Source organism: Perca flavescens, chromosome 23, assembly GCF_004354835.1.
Source record: "Perca flavescens isolate YP-PL-M2 chromosome 23, PFLA_1.0, whole genome shotgun sequence".
Classification (NCBI taxonomy): Eukaryota; Metazoa; Chordata; class Actinopteri; order Perciformes; family Percidae; genus Perca; species Perca flavescens.
In genome coordinates, this window is record NC_041353.1 from 20,992,146 (window position 1) to 21,013,435 (window position 21,290).

A 21,290-nucleotide genomic window follows, 5' to 3' on the forward strand; every position below is an offset into this window, starting at 1 on the left:
GAAACATAAATCCAGTCTTTATTTTGGGCATGTTTTACAACAGAAAAAAAAAAACAATGCTTTGGAAAAGAGGCTTAAAACTTTTTTTTTGTGCTAGAACTAGTTACACAGCAATGTTCTCCATTTCAGACAGTAACACAAAAAACGTACTACAGGCTATGTTGCATGGAGGTCTCATGTCGGCAGTAGTACAAACAGGAGCCTGTGGCACAGGTTGTTAAAAATCATCTTCAAACATCTACAAGTAATAGTGTTGCATTTTTAGATAATAGCCGAAATGAGGGGTACATCACTGGGTTTACTGACAAACTTCAATTGTACGAAGAGGATAAAGGGGCATTATGAATTGTGCCGTGGAGTCATTTTATTAAAGTTTCATGTGAAAACTGAAAAAGTATTACACGAACTCAGCTACCGTTGAGCCTACTGAAGGAATGAGTTTGGAAAGTGTGAGAAACTCCCAACAAATGTAAGACTTCCCTGCACAAATAGGCCTCACTCTAACGCACACTAGTAGTAGTAGATAGTTTCAGCCGAGTAGGAACGGAAGTACTAAGAAAACAGTGAAGGCTATGTAAATCTGTAGCCGTGCTCGGACGCTGACCTACACAGCTATGTGCAGAGTGATGGGGCAGTGGTCGCTTCCCAGGGCCTTGTTGCGGATCTTGCTGTCGCACAGGCCTGGCAGCAGACTGGACGACAGTACAAAGTAGTCAAGCCTCCAGCCCACGTTCTTTCCGCGCGAGTTCATCATGTAGGTCCAGAAGGTGTAGGCGTTGGCCTGCTCGGGGTAAAGCTCACGGAAGCTGTCGACGAAACCGGACTCCAGCAGCTGGCCGAAGCCCTCGCGCTCCTCGGGGGTGAAGCCGGCGTTCTTCTTGTTCCCCTTCGGGTTCTTCAGGTCGATCTCCTGGTGCGCGACGTTAAGGTCGCCGCACAGCACCAGGGGCTTCTGCATGTCCAGCTCGCTCAGATACGCCCGGAAGTCCACGTCCCAGGTTTTGCGGTAGTCGAGGCGCACGAGGCCTCTGCCGGAGTTTGGCACGTAGGCGGTCACCAGGAAGAAGTTGGGGAACTCGGCGGTGATGACGCGGCCCTCCTTGTCATGCTCTTCGTTACCTGGAGCAGTTGTGGAAGAGGTTCAGTTAACAATTGAATGCAATTACTTCACCAGAATTTAAGACACAATAACGAAAATAAAGGGTAATAAAGACTCAGCGCTTCAGCTTAACATTCTTCTTTGCAGTGTACAACGGACAGTCTGGGAAATATCATTTGTTTTCTCGCAGAGTAATCTTGACAGTTAATGTGAAGCTACGGCCAACAGCCAATTAGCTTAGCATAAAGACCGGAAACAGCTAGCCTTGCTTTGTCTAAAGCGTAATTTATGGTTCAGCAGAGGCTTCACGCAGAGCTTTGGCCATAGCCTACGCAAGTGGCCTAAAGTTTATACTTTACCGCGTTAGTGTGTGCGTCGATTTCTTTAAGAAAATAGCAGGGCCGGCATCTGCGTGCGTGGGGAGCGTTGTGGTTGAGCGAGCCACAGCGATTAGATTCGGAACGAGAACTCTAGAGTCCTAGTGAGAGAAACAAAGTGTCTGTCCCGTGGTTTCTGACCACGGTGTAAATCTGTAGCAAGAAAAGTTAAATTTAATGTTGTTTCTGGGAATAGGAGGACCAGGAAATGAGTCAAGGGAAATGCAACGCTACCAAACCACGGCCGAGCGACGTGCCACAGCATAGATTTAAAGCAGAAGCATAAATGGCGCTTAAAAAGGTAACCATCTGCCTACCTGTGCCTCTACAGCTTGAGGTCTGCTGTGCATGCCCTGTGTTAGCGCTTTTTTCCCCAAATGATAACATGAGAAGACACCACTCACCGATGCCATAGGTGACTTTTAAGGGTTCAGTCTTACAGAGCATTGCCACACCACTGTAACCCTCCTTTTCATCTGACGCGGACCAGTACTTGTGAGGGTACTCTGGCATTGAGGTGATGTCAGCAGGGAGGGATTTCTCTGCACACTTTGTCTCCTGCAGGCACAAAACATCTGGAGCCTCCTCACGCACCCACTGGGAGGAAGAACGCAAGCGTTAAAAAAAAATAAAATAAATAACAGTCTCAAAAACATCACTCGGCAGATCATTTGTTGCTTTTGTTCACAGCTAACTCACATCCAGGCCCTTCTTTTTCACCCAAGCCCTTAGGCCGTCGACGTTCCAGGAGGTGATCTTCATGTTGGCTTCACGGCCATCTTTGCTGGTCATTTTGTCAGGAGGATCATCGTACATTATTGGCGCCTCTGGTTCCTTAGCCTTCTTTGTTTTCTTTGCAGAAGCTGGGAGATGAAAAAGAGATCTGGGGTTATGAAAGTGTTGTTTTAGTTAGGAAAGTGTATTGACAAGCTGTTTAATATGTAGAGAACAGTATGTGGACTGTGCATTAGTGCTCGCTGTAGTACCAGAGCCTGTGTCATTGTCCCCATCTGCAGCTGCGTCCTCTTCCTTCTTGCCTCTCTTCATATTTGAACTCGCTCTGACTGCAAACACACCACGCAGACACACAACACGCACACACAACAGCACACGCGCCGCTGGAAAAACAGAAGAGGAATTTACGTGATGTGTCAAGTACTACAACAATATGCAACACTTTTTTTTTTTTAAATGTGCCATGAAGGTCTGCATGGCCAGTTAACCCTTGTGTTGACTTCGGGTCAAATTGACCCGTTTTCAATTTTTCTTTTATTTCAGAAAATATGGTAGAAATAACTTCTTTTTTTGATTTTAGAACAATCATAAACAATGAGAAAACTGCTGCATTGATCAGAATCGATAAATAAACTTGTCAGTGCTCTCTGTTCAAACTATGCAACCCAATTTGAGACACTGGTACCAAATTACATAAGACATTTATTTGGCATTCTGTACTGTACTTTGTTATTTATCAACCAACATATACAATAATACCGATACTTATATGCAAAAAAAAAAAAAAAAAAAAAAAAAAAGCCATTATTGGCTGATATATCGGTTTTTATTTTAACGTGGCGGATTGTGGTACTGGTGGAAATTTTCTCCAGTTGTGTGTCGAATTCACGAAGGCCATCTTGGGTATCTTCAATAGGCAAGTCTGAAAACTTAAATGTGTACTAACAGTATCGTGCTATCGGATGCTGGTAGAACGATGTCTCCCTACTTGTAAGAAATAGAAGTTCAGTTCTGAGTACCCTTATGTTACAAAATGCCTCCGTTTTACATGTATTCATGTTTTACAAATGGTGCCTGCCTGTCAAAGTAAAGTGTAAATGCGTTTTAAAGGCTTAAGTACATTCTCAGACAAAGGGGAAGCACGCTGAACGTTTATTATGATGCAAGTCGTTGCTGTGGATAAGCAATTAAGCCACACTAAATACAAAATAGTAATACATTTGCGACCCGCTGGATGCAAAATGACCAGCATGCATGCAGAAGACATAAAACCCAACAACCGAAGAAGCTATTTAGCAGTTTTTCACGCTATATATGGCAAGCTATGCTAACGCTAGCTTCTGCTCTGTGACAAAGAGCACAGAGCGGACGGCCTCCTGCACCGAAATTGAATGGGGAATAGCCAGCCAGTTACTATTAGCTTCCTACACAGCTTATTTTATTCATCCACAAATGCAAATGTAGTTAAATTATTCCATTTCAACCAGCTACACGTTCTAGGAAAAGGAAATGCAAATAGTCTTACTTGCACTTGAACAACAGGATGCAAAGACCAGCCAAGTGGATCTTTTCAGTCAGTCAGTCACTGCACCCTAAACACACTCACAAAAGCACAGCTACAACGTGCTTGCTGTGGCTGTGGTTAGTAACTGACTAAACGTATGCCTGATAAAAATTACAAAAAAACGATGCCCTTTCTTTTTTAAGTGGACAAACATACACACTACACATACACTGACGTTAGCTGCTAAGAATCATATTGCATTACACTGACATTTCGCTGATTCTGAGGTTAGAAATTATTTATAAAAGCTTTGTGGTGAGGCCATCTCTACAGCTGTCAGTGTTTGGGACCCCGAGCTTCAAATAGAATGTGAGCTGCAGAAGTTTGCTGCATGTTAACATACAGAACGTTACTACTTGACGTTTGTCCAATTATTAGTTTAGAAAGTCGAACTGGCACGAATTTGAATTAATGTGAACCACCAAAGGAAAGCGAAAAGTTAGGTATACCTATTTTGATATTCAATACAGCGTTAATAAAACGTTAAGCTAGTTTTACGAAGACAGTATGCTGTCACTGCTATCGTAGAAGCTAACGTTACACAGCCACACAGGGTGACGGTATGCTATAGGCTAACGTTATGTATCTTACATATAGTACGGTATAATGTGGCAATTTGTAGGTTGAGTTAGCAAGGGCAACTGTATTGGCTAATGTAGTATCTCTTCACACGTCGCATTGTTTTACATTTAAAAGTACCTTTTCACCAAACCTTAACAAAGGCCCAGTTAGAATACACTCGACATACATAATTCAACTTAAAGCACTAACTGATTAAAAATCTCATTTTAAGGCTCTGCTGTACAAGCCTATTTCTGACAGGAAAAATAAAACTGCTGAAAAGTTATGATTTGAAAAATTATGAGACAATAAATCAACATTTTCATATACAGAAATGGTAATCATTAGATGGAAACTATTTTGACATGACATATCATAATTTGTCTGAGTCACAATTTTGACTTGTATGTCGTAGTTTTGATTTAATATGTAGTATTTGTGACGTCATTACTTTTGTTAGAATTTAGGGACTTAAGAAATACATTCATGAAAGAAGAAGCAGCTTAGCCTGACATATTCAGACTTATATTTGGTCTCAAGCATAGGTCAAACCCCCAAAACACTTTCATTTCCCATAATGCATCTTAAAGCGTCTTGATTTGACCTACAGTATTCTACCTGGTAAATGGTCATGTCTTTCAAAATTCACACCCAGAGATTGTAACGCATGCTTTCTGCAAAACAAATTGTAGTTTCCAAGCTGAAGTTGAAATAACCGGAAAAACATCATCAGAGTTATTTTTTAGAGACTTTGGAAAGCTCCCTCCAGAGCCACAGAAGCCATTATATAACATTTCCACAGACTGAATAGTACTCTCTGTGGTGAGTAATGTATTTCTTGAACAGAACATGCAATTATTAATAGCTCAAGAAATACAAATCTGGAACACCTCCCTTGTTCTAAGACAGCTTGGAAAACAATCTATTATTAAAGTGTATATTTATTAAGTGCCCTCCAGTAATCCTCATCTTGTCTTGATCATTTGTAATGTTGTCTGTTGGAGAAAATTACTATTTTAAAGTGTGGTCATTAGTGATATTGGCTAATAAGGTTCCTGATGGGATTAAAAACCTGCATAAACTTGACTACACAAATCTCCCTCCATCCAATAGCCTCCAAACAGTAAGGAAGCTTTTCTCTTTTTTTGCCTTCAGTGTGTCCACTTTTCTCTTTCAGCCTAGGCCCTAGACCAAGGCTGTTAATGTTGTGATGACACCAGAGTGGGAAAAAAAATGAAAACCAAAGACTGAATTGTTTTGCCATAAACTCAAATGACTGGCATCTCTCTTGTATAACTAACACTGTTACTTATTCCATATGTATGGTGGGGAGAGAGTCTCACTCAGAGAACCAAGGTTACAACATAACAAAGCGTTTTCTGGCAGTAGTTGATCCGTTGAGACCAAATGTTTTGTAATGGAATTTGTCATTGTACAGTAGACAGAGAGAAATAAAGCTTATTTTACTATTGTTTCACATTGATTACGTTCTAAAGCACAAATAAATTACCATCAAATACTCAACAGACGATTTTTGTGAAGACAGATGCTCTTTTCTCCTCCTCTGCATTTTATTCATTGCAGCAATAAATAAGGAAGTAGGCTACTATTATCGATTTATGAATATTATAGGACGAAGGGAAAACATTTCTCTTTGTTAAATATCATTACAAGTAAAGTTAGGTTTTGCCGTCCGCTTGCCGTCCGCTTATATAATATATATATATATAGTTTTCCTATCGCACCATTTGCTTTGCCCGCTGGAATTGTACCTTGTACGATTTCACGTGACAAATAAAGTTGATTGGTTTATTAATTTATTAGCCTTCACTGTACATTGCTTTTCTCTTTCCTAAATTATTTTTTTAGCTGCCATGACTGTAGTAATTGGATTTGAGGGCAGTGCCAATAAGATCGGCATCGGAATCATCAGGGATGGCGAAGTGCTTTCCAACCCAAGACGGACCTACATTACCCCCCCTGGTCAAGGCAAGTCAGATTGTGTCACCTTAACTTCACCGGTGATATGTCAAAGTCTAACAGTCTTTGCATGTGAAGTTGACAACATGTTATTTTACCCATCAGGCTTCATGCCGAGTGACACCGCTAGGCACCACCGTGCTGTCATACTGACTGTCCTGAAGGAGGCGCTGGAGCAAGCAGGGCTGAAGCCTGCAGACATCGACTGTGTGGCATACACCAAAGGTAACGTGACACCCTGGGTGTTCACCTTGCGGTCGGAAAAGATTTGTACTTGCCAGATGTTTGATGGATTGTTGTACATTGTACTTTCATTAGGATTTGGGCTAAAAGTTTGAATACATCAGGCTCCAGACCTGTTTTGTATCACACATAAACACTTCACCCTAAATATTCACATATATATATATATATATATATATATATATATATATATATACTGTATATATATATATATATATATATATATATATATATATACTATATATATATACTGTATATTAGGGCTGTGTATTGGCAAGAATCTGGCGATACGATATGTATCACGATACATCGGTCACGATTCAATATATTGCAATATATTTCGATACTGTGCGTAAGGCGATATATTGGGATTATTTTTAAAGTATAATTTTAGAAAAACTAATATTTAAAAAAATACATGATGTGCATAAAAGTCAAAGAAGTTTACTTTCGGTAAACAATTCAGTACACAGAAAATCAAACTGCCAGTTTGGGATTGTGGTTCACAGGTTCTCAGTGAGCTAATTTTTACATGCTAAAGAAGGACAAAGTTCAGCCATAGCTACGTTGTTAGCTTCTAGCAAAAAGTCAGGCACTGCTAGGCATTGTTAGGCACTGTTAGGCACTGCTAGTCACTGTTAGGCACTGCTAGGCACTGTTAGGCAAGGACACTAGTGGTGCGTCCCAGCATAGCCATCTAGTGGTAGTGGGTTTAAACACAACATAAAGTGAACCACTGTCGTACATGAATATTTTTGAACATAAATAAAAAACGATATTGCCTTTTTGAAAATCAAAACAGTATTGCAACATAAGGAGGGCACGGAAGATAAAAAAAAAACATGATGGGCTCACTCGAGTTTCTACGTGCGAAAGTTGCCGGACGCCTCTAGTTTCTGAACATAGTCATACTGAGAAATACAGAGAGAGTTGTGTGAAGCTGATAATCTCAATTAGCTTTGTAGCAACTCATTTGGCAATGGCTTGATTGTAACGGACGTTCATTATTGTAAAAAAGTTACGCACTAAAGCTTTAATGTCAGAAATTAATTGCGGTTAAACATAGAAACTGCAATTATGTAAAATACTTGGGATTAGACAATTATGTAATAATTGTTACAGGCCTAGTTCTCTCTCAAACAAGGATATAATATCACTCCAACGTGACAAACACCTCTCTCTCATTCTCTCTTTTTCTCCCTTCTCTCTTCTCAGGTCCTGGTATGGGTGCTCCTTTGGTAACGGTGGCTCTCGTGGCTCGTACAGTCGCGCAGCTTTGGGGGAAGCCGCTCCTCGGCGTCAACCACTGCATTGGACACATTGAGATGGGCCGACTCATCACACAAGCTGACAACCCTACCGTGCTTTATGTCAGTGGAGGGAACACGCAGGTGGGTTTCTGTATGCCGGCCTCTCTCCCAAGGAAAAACTACTAGTCTGCATGATTCTAAGTATTTGGGTTTTGGTTGTTCTGTGTCTCTCTTTGTCTCTCGCACTTCCTGAGCAATAACATACACTGAGGTATAAGTTAATTAGGTGCAAATGTAATTTCTTCCTATGCAGGTTATTTCATACTCAGAGCGGCGGTACAGAATATTTGGGGAGACCATCGACATTGCAGTTGGCAACTGTCTGGACAGGTTCGCTAGAGTTATAAAGGTCTGCGCCATTATGGTCTTCATTAGAGCATCTATTTGCCTTTTACTGTATGTGATAAATGTGTGTTCATACTTAGTGTGGCCGTTTCTTCACTCAGATTTCCAATGACCCCAGTCCAGGCTACAACATAGAGCAGATGGCCAAAAAGTGAGTGATAGACACTGTTGCTTCACTTGGCTCTTTTGGAACGTGTTGTGTGCTTAGTGTTTGTTTTTACACTACTTAACTTTGCTTTTTTGCCCATGCTGTTAGAGGGAGTCAGTATGTGGAGCTGCCATATACAGTAAAAGGAATGGATGTCTCATTCTCTGGGATCTTATCCTATATTGAGGTGAGTGTTTTGCTTGTCCGTTGAACTATCTCTGACTAATAAGGGCTATCATAATGGATTAATCCTCCTATGTTGTCTTTTGACATGGTGAACATGTTAATGAGGCAAATCCCGAAAGTGATATTCAAGGCTACAGGTTGATGCCAACTACATCATTCTTTTGGTTTATGACCCTAACACAGGGTTTCCGCAGGCCTTAAAAAGTCTTACATTTGCTAAAATATTGTGTCTAGGTCTTAAATTAAATTTCCTACGTCCATGTAATGCTCGTTGAAATGCTCTCGCAACGCTTAAGAATGTTTTTTTTTTTTATTATTCCTTTTTGTCCTCAAAGCGCCGAAATTGAAAAGTGGCTGATGGTCAGCCACTGTGGTCCCCAGGTGGACATGCCACTCACTACAGCGTATGGCACTTTGACAGCGGCATAAACCGATCCCCTGGCCGCACTGGCCGCTCCCTACACCGACCTGTGCTGGTTGTGTTCCACCGGCACACCGTTTAACGGCATGTAAACGTGGTAACGTTGGGCAACGCTCAGTGACAAACTTTTAAGTAATTTAAAATATCCTTGCAGATGTTCCCAAAGTATTAGATCTAACATGAGCTAACATGGCTATACATAGCCTCGCTACGGTGGTGGCTTATTCCCACAGACAGTGCTTATGCCACAAACCGTTTGTTACTCATTAAAAGGGGCCTTATGGTGAATAATAAATAACGTCATGACATATGTATGCCTGGATAATGTTCCGCAATGTGGAGTTTTGTATGATGGAATGAGTGATCACGTTCTACTTTTAAACATACCCAAGACAAGCATAGGGCCTAATAGCAACGTGGATTTCTATGTTTTATTATGCATTATGTAATTAATGATTCATGTTAAAAATGTCAAAGTTGATGCCAAATCCTCCAGCATCGAGCCTCCACAGGCAGCCGCTGCATTCCTTAATATCCCATGAATCATCAGGAATTGACGTGTTCATAGTCTGTCATTTGTGACCTCATACATGAACAACACAACTAAAGCATTAGGTGGGCACATCATTATGAATTATGATTTATTAAGCATGATCGTGATTATTTATTTTTCTGCAAAAAAATGTGGTCATCACTGTGCAAATTCTCATTTGAACACATCTTGTGCATAATGATGTACCCACCTTACCTAATGCTTTAGTTGATGTGTTGTTCATGCATGAGGTCATGAATGAGAGGCTATGAACTCATGTCAATTCCTAATGATTCATATGATATAAAGGAATTAAGTAATGCACAAATCATGAATTAATTCATCCATGAATTCATAATTCATGTACCCTTACCGTAAAGTGTTACCATAACTTTAGTTCAAGCCTGTGTTCCAAATAATTCGTTTAGCGCCGTGCAATGAAAAATACCTTTTCACAAAGTTTTTCACAAGTTCAGTGGGTGCATTTTCCAAAAGAATGCTTTAATTCTGAAAAATTAAGTTGGTGCCAGACAAAACTCACTCAATATCTATTCCCGACTCCGACACCTGCCGTTTTTTTGTTTTTGTTTTTAACGTCATGATATAGATCTTAAATTTCATTCATAATGGTCTTAACAAGTCTTAAATTTGACTTGGTAAATCCTACAGAAACCCTGTAACATTTTTTCCTTTTTTTCTCCCGAAGGAAGCGTCTCATAAGATGCTAAGCTCGGGTCAGTGTGCAGCAGAGGACCTATGTTTCTCCCTGCAGGTACTAAGAACTATCACTATCAGTCTGTTAATAATATTATAATAATAATAATATGGCTGTCCCACATGGTGGATCTGTGTAGCTCAGTTAGTTAAAAAAAACTCTATAGAACCATTAGTAGAAGCTATTTCAGTATTGCCCAACAATAATGCTTCTCTCCCTGCAGGAGACTGTGTTCTCCATGCTGGTGGAGATCACAGAGAGGGCCATGGCTCACTGTGGCTCCAAAGAGGTCCTTATCGTTGGGGGTGTTGGCTGTAAGTACAGTTCAGATATGTATGCTTAAATTAGAAAATCCAATCTAAAATAGACACTTTGTGTTATTCTTTGTGCTTCTGGGTCATGTTGTGTATAGTCTATTTTTCATCTCACCAGTGGCCAAATGTCCAGATATTTACAGTAGCTACAATACTACAGTTAAAATGTCACTGTGACCTTAAATATCATCAGTTTTCATTGTAGAGCTGCCAATTTGCAAAAGTTCTTCAGTCAGGTTTATCTATGGCTCTTTTTATAACTTTGTTGACATACTATACTATGGCTTTTCATAATTTTTTTTGACATACTATGCTATGACCTTTTTCGACATACCATACTATGGCTTTTTCATCACTTTTTTGATATACTATACTATGGCTTTTTTTATCACTTTTTCGACATACTATACTATGGCTTTTTTATCAGTTTTTTTGACATACTATACTATGGCGTTTTTATCACTGTTTTCGACATACTATACTATGGCGTTATTATCTCTGTTTTCGACATGCTATACTATGGCTTTTTTTATCACTTTTTCGACATACTATACTATGGCTTTTTTATCAGTTTTTTTGACATACTATACTATGGCTTTTTTCGACATACTATGGCTTTTTTATCATTTTTTTCGACATACTATACTATGGCGTTTTTATCACTGTTTTCGACATACTATACTATGGCGTTATTGTCACTGTTTTCGACATACTATACTATGGCTTTTTTCGACATATTATACTATAGCTTTTTTTATCACTTTTTTTGACATACTATACTATGGCGTTTTTGTCACTGTTTTCGACATACTATACTATGGCTTCTTTATCACTGTTTTCGACATACTATACTATGGCTTTTTTCGACATACTTTACTATGGCTTTTTCATCACTGTTTTCGACATACTATACTATGGCGTTTTTATCACTGGTTTCGACATACTATACTATGGCTTTTTTTTATCACTTTTTTCGACATACTATACTATGGCGTTACTATCACTGTTTTCGACATACTATACTATGGCTTCTTTATCACTTTTTTTGACATACTATACTATGGCTTTTTTCGACATACTATATTATGGCGTTTTTATCACTGGTTTCGACATACTATACTATGGTGTTTTTATCACTGTTTTCGACATACTATACTATGGCGTTTTTATCACTGTTTTTGACATACTATACTATGGTGTTTTTATCACTGTTTTCGACATACTATACTATGGTATTTTTATCACTGTTTTCGACATACTATACTATGGCGTTTTTATCACTGTTTTTGACATACTATACTATGGTGTATTTATCACTGTTTTCGACATACTACACTATGGCTTTTTTATCAGTTTTTTCGACATACTATACTATGGCGTTTTTCGACATTCTATACTATGGTGTTTTTATCACTGGTTTCGACATACTATACTATGGCTTTTTCATCACTGTTTTCGACATACTATACTATGGCGTTTTTGTCACTGTTTTCGACATACTATACTATGGCGTTATTATCACTGTTTTCGACATACTATACTATGGCTTCTTTATCACTGTTTTCGACAAACTATACTATGGCTTTTTTAGACATACTATACTATGGCTTTTTCATCACTGTTTTCGACATACTATACTATGGCGTTTTTATCACTGTTTTTGACATACTATACTATGGCGTTATTATCACTGTTTTCGACATACTATACTATGGCTTCTTTATCAGTTTTTTCGACATACTATACTATGGCTTTTTTCGACATACTATTCTATGGCTTCTTTATCACTGTTTTCGACATACTATACTATGGCGTTTTTATCACTGTTTTCGACATACTATACTATGGCTTCTTTATCACTGTTTTCGACATACTATACTATGGCGTTTTTATCACTGTTTTCGACATACTATACTATGGCGTTATTATCACTGTTTTCGACATACTATACTATGGCTTTTTTCGACATACTATACTATGGCTTTTTTATCACTTCTTTCGACATACTATACTATGGCTTCTTTATCAGTTTTTTCGACATACTATACTATGGCTTTTTTCGACATACTATACTATGGCTTTTTTATCACTGTTTTCGACATACTATACTATGGCGTTTTTATCACTGTTTTCGACATACTATACTATGGCTTTTTTATCAGTTTTTTGACATACTATACTATGGCGTTTTTCGACATACTATATACTATGGCGTTTTTATCACTGTTTTCGACATACTATACTATGGTGTTTTTATCACTGTTTTCGACATACTATACTATGGCGTTTTTATCACTGTTTTTGACATACTATACTATGGTGTTTTTATCACTGTTTTCGACATACTATATTATGGCGTTTTTATCACTGGTTTCGACATACTATACTATGGTGTTTTTATCACTGTTTTCGACATACTATACTATGGCGTTTTTATCACTGTTTTTGACATACTATACTATGGTGTATTTATCACTGTTTTCGACATACTACACTATGGCTTTTTTATCAGTTTTTTCGACATACTATACTATGGCGTTTTTCGACATTCTATACTATGGTGTTTTTATCACTGGTTTCGACATACTATACTATGGCTTTTTCATCACTGTTTTCGACATACTATACTATGGCGTTTTTGTCACTGTTTTCGACATACTATACTATGGCATTATTATCACTGTTTTCGACATACTATACTATGGCTTCTTTATCACTGTTTTCGACAAACTATACTATGGCTTTTTTCGACATACTATACTATGGCTTTTTCATCACTGTTTTCGACATACTATACTATGGCGTTTTTATCACTGTTTTCGACATACTATACTATGGCTTTTTTATCAGTTTTTTTGACATACTATACTATGGCGTTTTTCGACATACTATATACTATGGCGTTTTTATCACTGTTTTCGACATACTATACTATGGCGTTTTTATCACTGTTTTCGACATGCTATACTATGGCTTTTTTTAATGACTTTTTCGACATACTATACTATGGCGTTTTCATCACTGTTTTCGACATACTATATTATGGCGTTTTTATCCCTGTTTTCGACATGCTATACTATGGCTTTTTTAAACACTTTTTCGACATACTATACTATGGCGTTTTTATCACTGTTTTCGACATAATATACTATGGCTTTTTTATCACTGTTTTCAACATACTATACTATGGCGTTATTATCACTGTTTTTTACATACTATACTATGGCTTCTTTATCACTGTTTTCGACATACTATACTATGGCTTCTTTATCAGTTTTTCGACATACTATACTATGGCTTTTTCGACATACTATATTATGGCGTTATTATCACTGTTTTCGACATACTATACTATGGCGTTTTTATCACTGTTTTCGACAAACTATACTATGGCTTTTTTAGACATACTATACTATGGCTTTTTCATCACTGTTTTCGACATACTATACTATGGCGTTTTTATCACTGTTTTTGACATACTATACTATGGCGTTATTATCACTGTTTTCGACATACTATACTATGGCTTCTTTATCAGTTTTTTCGACATACTATACTATGGCTTTTTTCGACATACTATTCTATGGCTTCTTTATCACTGTTTTCGACATACTATACTATGGCGTTTTTATCACTGTTTTCGACATACTATACTATGGCTTCTTTATCACTGTTTTCGACATACTATACTATGGCGTTTTTATCACTGTTTTCGACATACTATACTATGGCGTTATTATCACTGTTTTCGACATACTATACTATGGCTTTTTTCGACATACTATACTATGGCTTTTTTATCACTTTTTTCGACATACTATACTATGGATTCTTTATCAGTTTTTTCGACATGCTATACTATGGCTTTTTTCGACATACTATACTATGGCTTCTTTATCACTGTTTTCGACATACTATACTATGGCGTTTTTATCACTGTTTTCGACATACTATACTATGGCTTTTTTATCAGTTTTTTTGACATACTATACTATGGCGTTTTTCGACATACTATATACTATGGCGTTTTTATCACTGTTTTCGACATACTATACTATGGTGTTTTTATCACTGTTTTCGACATACTATACTATGGCGTTTTTATCACTGTTTTTGACATACTATACTATGGTGTTTTTATCACTGTTTCCGACATACTATATTATGGCGTTTTTATCACTGGTTTCGACATACTATACTATGGTGTTTTTATCACTGTTTTCGACATACTATACTATGGCGTTTTTATCACTGTTTTTGACATACTATACTATGGTGTATTTATCACTGTTTTCGACATACTACACTATGGCTTTTTTATCAGTTTTTTCGACATACTATACTATGGCGTTTTTCGACATTCTATACTATGGTGTTTTTATCACTGGTTTCGACATACTATACTATGGCTTTTTCATCACTGTTTTCGACATACTATACTATGGCGTTTTTGTCACTGTTTTTCGACATACTATACTATGGCATTATTATCACTGTTTTCGACATACTATACTATGGCTTCTTTATCACTGTTTTCGACATACTATACTATGGCTTTTTCGACATACTATACTATGGCTTTTTTTTCATCACTGTTTTTCGACATACTATACTATGGCGTTTTTTATCATTGTTTTCGACATACTATACTATGGCTTTTTTATCAGTTTTTTTGACATACTATACTATGGCGTTTTTTCGACTGTTTACTATATATACTATGGCGTTTTTATCACTGTTTTCGACATACTATACTATGGCGTTTTTATCACTATTTTCGACATGCTATACTATGGCTTTTTAATGACTTTTCGACATACTATACTATGGCGTTTTCATCACTTTTTTCGACATACTATATTATGGCTTTTTTTTATCCTTTGTTTTCGACATGCTATACTATGGCTTTTTTAAAACACTTTTTCGACATACTATACTATGGCGTTTTTATCACTGTTTTCGACATAATATACTATGGCTTTTTTATCACTGTTTTCAACATACTATACTATGGCGTTATTATCACTGTTTTTTACATACTATACTATGGCTTCTTTATCACTGTTTTCGACATACTATACTATGGCTTCTTTATCAGTTTTTTCGACATACTATACTATGGCTTTTTCGACATACTATATTATGGCGTTATTATCACTGTTTTCGACATACTATACTATGGCGTTTTTATCACTGTTTTCGACATACTATACTATGGCGTTTTTATCACTGTTTTCAACATGCTATACTATGGCTCTTTTTAATCACTTTTTCGACATACTATACTATGGCGTTTTTATCACTTTTTTCGACATACTATACTATGGCTTTTTTATCACTGTTTTCGACATACTATACTATGGCTTTTTCATCACTGTTTTCGAAATACTATACTATGGCGTTTTTATCACTGTTTTCAACATACTATACTATGGCTTTTTTATCACTGTTTTCGACATACTATACTATGGCTTTTTCATCACTGTTTTCGACATACTATACTATGGCGTTTTTATCACTGTTTTCGACATACTATATTATGGCTTTTTTTATCAGTTTTTTCGACATACTATACTATGCCGTTTTTATCACTGTTTTCGACATACTATACTATGGCGTTTTTATCACTGTTTCGACATGCTATACTATGGCTCTTTTTAATCACTTTTTTCGACATACTATACTATGGCGTTTTTATCACTTTTTTCGACATACTATACTATGGCTTTTTTATCACTGTTTTCGACATACTATACTATGGCGTTTTTATCACTATTTTCGACATACTATACTATGGCGTTTTTATCACTGTTTTCGACATACTATACTATGGCTTTTTATCACTGTTTTCGACATACTATACTATGGCTTTTTCATCACTGTTTTCGACATACTATACTATGGCTTTTTCATCACTGTTTTCGACATACTATACTATGGCTTTTTTATCACTGTTTTCGACATACTATACTATGGCGTTTTTATCACTGTTTTCGACATACTATACTATGGCTTTTTATCACTTTTTCGACATACTATACTATGGCGTTTTTATCACTGTTTTCGACATACTATACTATGGCGTTTTACCACTGTTTCCGACATACTATACTATGGCGTTTTTGTCACTGTTTTTGACATACTATACTATGGCGTTGTTATCACTGTTTTCGACATACTATACTATGGCTTTTTTATCACTGTTTTGACATACTATACTATGGCGTTTTTATCACTATTTTCGACATGCTATACTATGGCGTTATTATCACCGTTTTCGACATACTATACTATGGCTTTTTTATCACTGTTTTTTCGACATACTATACTATGGCGTTTTTATCACTATTTTCGACATACTATACTATGGCGTTTTTATCACTGTTTTCGACATACTTATCTATGGCGTTTTTATCACTATTTTCGACATGCTATACTATGGCGTTATTATCACCGTTTTCGACATACTATACTATGGCTTTTTTATCACTTTTTTCGACATACTATACTATGGCGTTTTTTATCACTGTTTTCGACATACTATACTATGGCGTTTTTATCACTGTTTTCGACATACTATACTATGGCGTTTTTATCACCTTTTTCGACATACTATACTATGGCTTTTTATCACTGTTTTTTAGACATACTTATCTATACGTTTTATCACTCTATTTTTAGACATACTATACTATGGCTTTTTATCACCGTTTTCGACATACTATACTATGCTTTTTATCACTGTTTTCGACATACTATACTATGGCGTTTTTCACTTTTTTTTTCGACATACTATACTATGGCGTTTTATCACTGTTTTCGACATACTATCTATGGCTTTTTATCACTATTTTATCACATACTATACTATGGCTTTTTTATCACTGTTTTCGACATACTATACTATGGCGTTTTTATCACTGTTTTCGACATACTATACTATGGCGTTTTTATCACTGTTTTCGACATACTATACTATGGCTTTTTTATCACTTTTTTCGACATACTATACTATGGCGTTTTATCACTTTTCGACGACATACTATACTATGGCGTTTTTCATCACTGTTTTTGACGACATAGTTATCTATACTATACTTTTTATCACTTTTTTCGACATACTATACTATGGCGTTTTTATCAGTTTTTCGACATACTATACTATGGCTTTTTATCACTTTTTCGACATACTATACTATGGCTTTTTTATCACTTTTTTCGACATACTATACTATGGCTTTTTATCACTATTTTCGACATACTATACTATGGCTTTTTATCAGTTTTTCGACATACTATACTATGCCGTTTTTATCACTTTTTCGACATACTATACTATGGCGTTTTTATCACTGTTTTTCGACATACTATACTATGGCTCTTTTTTAATCACTTTTTAGACATATACTATGGCGTTTTTATTTTCGACATACTATACTATGGCTTTTTCATCACTGTTTTTCGACATACTATACTATGGCGTTTTTATCACTATTTTAAACATACTATACTATGGCGTTTTATCACTATTTTCGACATACTATACTATACTTTTCATCAGTTTTGACATACTATACTATGGCTTTTTTCATCACTGTTTTTCGACATACTATACTATGGCGTTTTTTATCACTGTTTTCGACATGCTATACTATGCTTTTTTTTTATCAGTTTTTGACATGCTATACTATGGCTTTTTAATGACTTTTAGAGCATACTATACTATGGCGTTTTTATCACTGTTTTTAGACATACTATACTATGGCTTTTTTTATCACTTTTTCGACATGCTATACTATGGCTTTTTAATCACTTTTTAGACATATACTATACTATGGCGTTTTTATCACTTTTTTCGACATACTATACTATGGCGTTTTTATCACTGTTTTCAACATACTATACTATGGCGTTTTTATCACTGTTTCGACATACTATACTATGGCTTCTTTATCACTGTTTTCGACATACTATACTATGGCTTTTATCACTGTTTTACGACATACTATACTATGGCGTTTTATCACTTTTTCGACATACTATACTATGGCTTTTTATCACTGTTTCGACATGCTATACTATGGCGTTTTATCACTTTTTCGACATACTATACTATAGCAACATCTTTTTATGGCTCTTTTTATCACTTTTTGACATACTATACTATGGCGTTTTTATCACTTTTTGGAGACATACTATACTATGGCTTTTTTTATCACTGTTTTCGACATACTATACTATGGCTTTTAATCACTTTTTGACATACTATACTATGGCGTTTTTTTATCACTTTTTTCGACATACTATACTATGGCTTTTTTTATCACTGTTTTCGACATACTATACTATCCTTTTTATCACTGTTTTTCGACATACTATACTATGGCGTTTTTTATCACTGTTTTTCGACATACTATACTATAGCTTTTTTATCACTTTTTCGACATACTATACTATGCCGTTTTTTATCACTGTTTTGACGAGCATACTATACTATGGCGTTTTTTATCACTATTTTCGACATGCTATACTATGGCTCTTTTAATCACCTTTTTCGACATACTATACTATGGCGTTTTTATCACTTTTTTGACATAAAAACTATAGTATGGTATTTTTTATCACTGTTTTCGACATACTATACTATGGCTTTTTCATCACTGTTTTCGACATACTATACTATGGCTTTTTCATCACTGTTTTCGAAATACTATACTAGCAAACTTTTTATCACTATGTTTTTATCACTACATACTATACTATGGCGTTTTTATCACTGTTTTCGACATACTATACTATGGTGTTTTTATCACTGTTTTCGACATACTATACTATGGCGTTTTTATCACTGTTTTCGACAAACTATACTATGGCGTTTTACCACTGTTTCCGACATACTATACTATGGCATTTTTATCACTGTTTTTGACATACTATACTATGGCGTTTTTATCACTATTTTCGACATGCTATACTATGGCGTTATTATCACCGTTTTCGACATACTATAGTATGGCTTCTTTATCAGATTTTTCGACATACTATACTATGGCGTTTTTGTCACTGTTTTTGACATACTATACTATGGCGTTGTTATCACTGTTTTCGACATACTATACTATGGCTTCTTTATCAATGTTTTCGACATACTATACTATGGTTTTTTTTGACATACTATGGCTTTTTCATCACTGTTTTCGACATACTTATCTATGACGTTTTTATCACTGTTTTCGACATACTATACTATGGCTTTTTCATCACTGTTTTCGACATACTATACTATGGCTTTTTCATCACTGTTTTCGACATACTATACTATGGCGTTTTTATCACTATTTTCGACATATCACTGTTTTCACGACGGCATACTATACTATGGCTTTTTTATCACACTTTTCGACATGCTATACTATGGCTTTTTATCACTGTTTTCGACATACTATACTGGCTTTTTTATCAATGTTTTCGACATACTATACTATGGCGTTTTTATCACTGTTTTTTCGACATACTATACTAGCTTTTTATCACTGTTTTCGACATACTATACTATGGCGTTTTTATCCTGTTTTTAGACATACTATACTATGGCGTTTTTTATCACTGTTTTTAGGCATACTATGCTAGGCTCTTTTTTATCACTTTTTAGACATACTATACTAGCGGCTCTTTTTATCACTTTTTCGACGCATACTATGCTATGGTTTTTTTATCCTGTTTTTAAACATACTATACTATGGCTCTTTTTTATCCTGTTTTCGAGCATACTATACTATGGCTTTTTCATCACTGTTTTCGACATACTATACTATGGTTTTTTATCACTGTTTTCGACATACTATACTATGGCTTTTCATCACAGTTTTCGACATACTATACTATACGTTTTTTATCACTGTTTCGACATACTATACTATAGCATTTTATATCAGTTTTTTCGACATACTATACTATAGTCTTTTTATCACTGTTTTCGACGCATACTATACTATGGCTTTTTTATCAGTTTTTCGACATACATACGTTTCGACATACTATACTATGGCTTTTTTTATCACTTTTTCGACATACTATACTATGGCTTTTTATCACTTTTTAAAACATACATAATACTATACTATGCTTTTTTTCATCATCTGTTTTTGAAATACTATGCTATTTTTTCATCACTGTTTCGACATACTATACTATGAGCGTTTTTATCATCACTGTTTCGAGAATACTATACTATGGCTTTTTTTGTAGTTTTTTTCGACCTTACTATACTATGCCGTTTTATCACTGTTTCGAACATACTATACTATGGTGTTTTTTATCACTGTTTTCGACATACTATACTAGCTCTTTTAATCACTTTTTTGGACATACTATACTAGCGTTTTATCACTGTTTTCGACATACATGCACTATGGCTTTTTATCAGTTTTTTTCAACATACTATACTATGGCTTTCATCACTGTGCGACATATCACTGTTTTCATCACTGTTTTACTATACTATGGCTTTTACCACTGTTTCGACATACTATACTATGGGCGTTTTTGTCACTGTTTTGACATACTATACTATAGTGTTTTTTATCACTTTTTTCGACATGCTATACTATTGCGTTTTTATCACTGTTTTTGACATACTATCTATGGCTTTTTTATAATTTTTTTTCGACATACTATACTATGGCTTTTTTATCACTTTTTTCGACATACTATACTATGGTTTTTTTCGACATACTATACTATGGCGTTTTATCCTGTTT

At 35.8% G+C, this 21,290-nt stretch overlaps 2 protein-coding genes across 6 annotated transcripts in view; one reads left to right on the forward strand and one right to left on the reverse strand.

Annotated features, from left to right (window-relative positions):
* On the reverse strand, window positions 1–4,097 carry apex1 (APEX nuclease (multifunctional DNA repair enzyme) 1). Its single transcript, XM_028570674.1, has 5 exons — window positions 3,737–4,097; window positions 2,463–2,594; window positions 2,176–2,339; window positions 1,881–2,073; window positions 1–1,119 (listed from the first exon to the last, which is right to left on the reverse strand). Exons 2-5 carry the CDS (start codon window positions 2,521–2,523, stop codon window positions 605–607), a joined length of 933 nt encoding a protein of 310 aa, XP_028426475.1. The 5' UTR covers window positions 2,524–2,594; window positions 3,737–4,097; the 3' UTR covers window positions 1–604.
* osgep (O-sialoglycoprotein endopeptidase) overlaps window positions 3,036–21,290 on the forward strand; it is a 26,521-nt gene continuing 8,266 nt past the window's right edge. For 2 of the 5 annotated variants that reach the window (XR_003691649.1, XM_028570670.1), the window contains exons 1-9: window positions 4,091–4,218; window positions 6,206–6,325; window positions 6,422–6,541; window positions 7,775–7,950; window positions 8,123–8,218; window positions 8,316–8,365; window positions 8,471–8,549; window positions 10,208–10,273; window positions 10,440–10,530. Coding sequence is in view for 4 of the 5 variants with exons in the window: in XM_028570670.1 (XP_028426471.1) it covers window positions 6,211–6,325; window positions 6,422–6,541; window positions 7,775–7,950; window positions 8,123–8,218; window positions 8,316–8,365; window positions 8,471–8,549; window positions 10,208–10,273; window positions 10,440–10,530 (793 nt within the window). In the remaining variant the exon portion in view is untranslated. The other 3 variants (XM_028570673.1, XM_028570671.1, XM_028570672.1) reach the window with 3 other exon arrangements.

Bases quoted from the DNA above. Each gene is read 5' to 3' on its own strand.
- apex1 (XM_028570674.1), bottom strand. From the start codon at position 2,523: ATGAAGAGAGGCAAGAAGGAAGAGGACGCAGCTGCAGATGGGGACAAT. The intron at 2,340-2,462 runs GTACTACAGCGA...TTCATCTCCCAG, and splicing joins GGACAATGACACAGGCTCTG to CTTCTGCAAAGAAAACAAAG. The intron at 1,120-1,880 runs GTGAGTGGTGTC...CAACTGCTCCAG, and splicing joins AAAAGTCACCTATGGCATCG to GTAACGAAGAGCATGACAAG.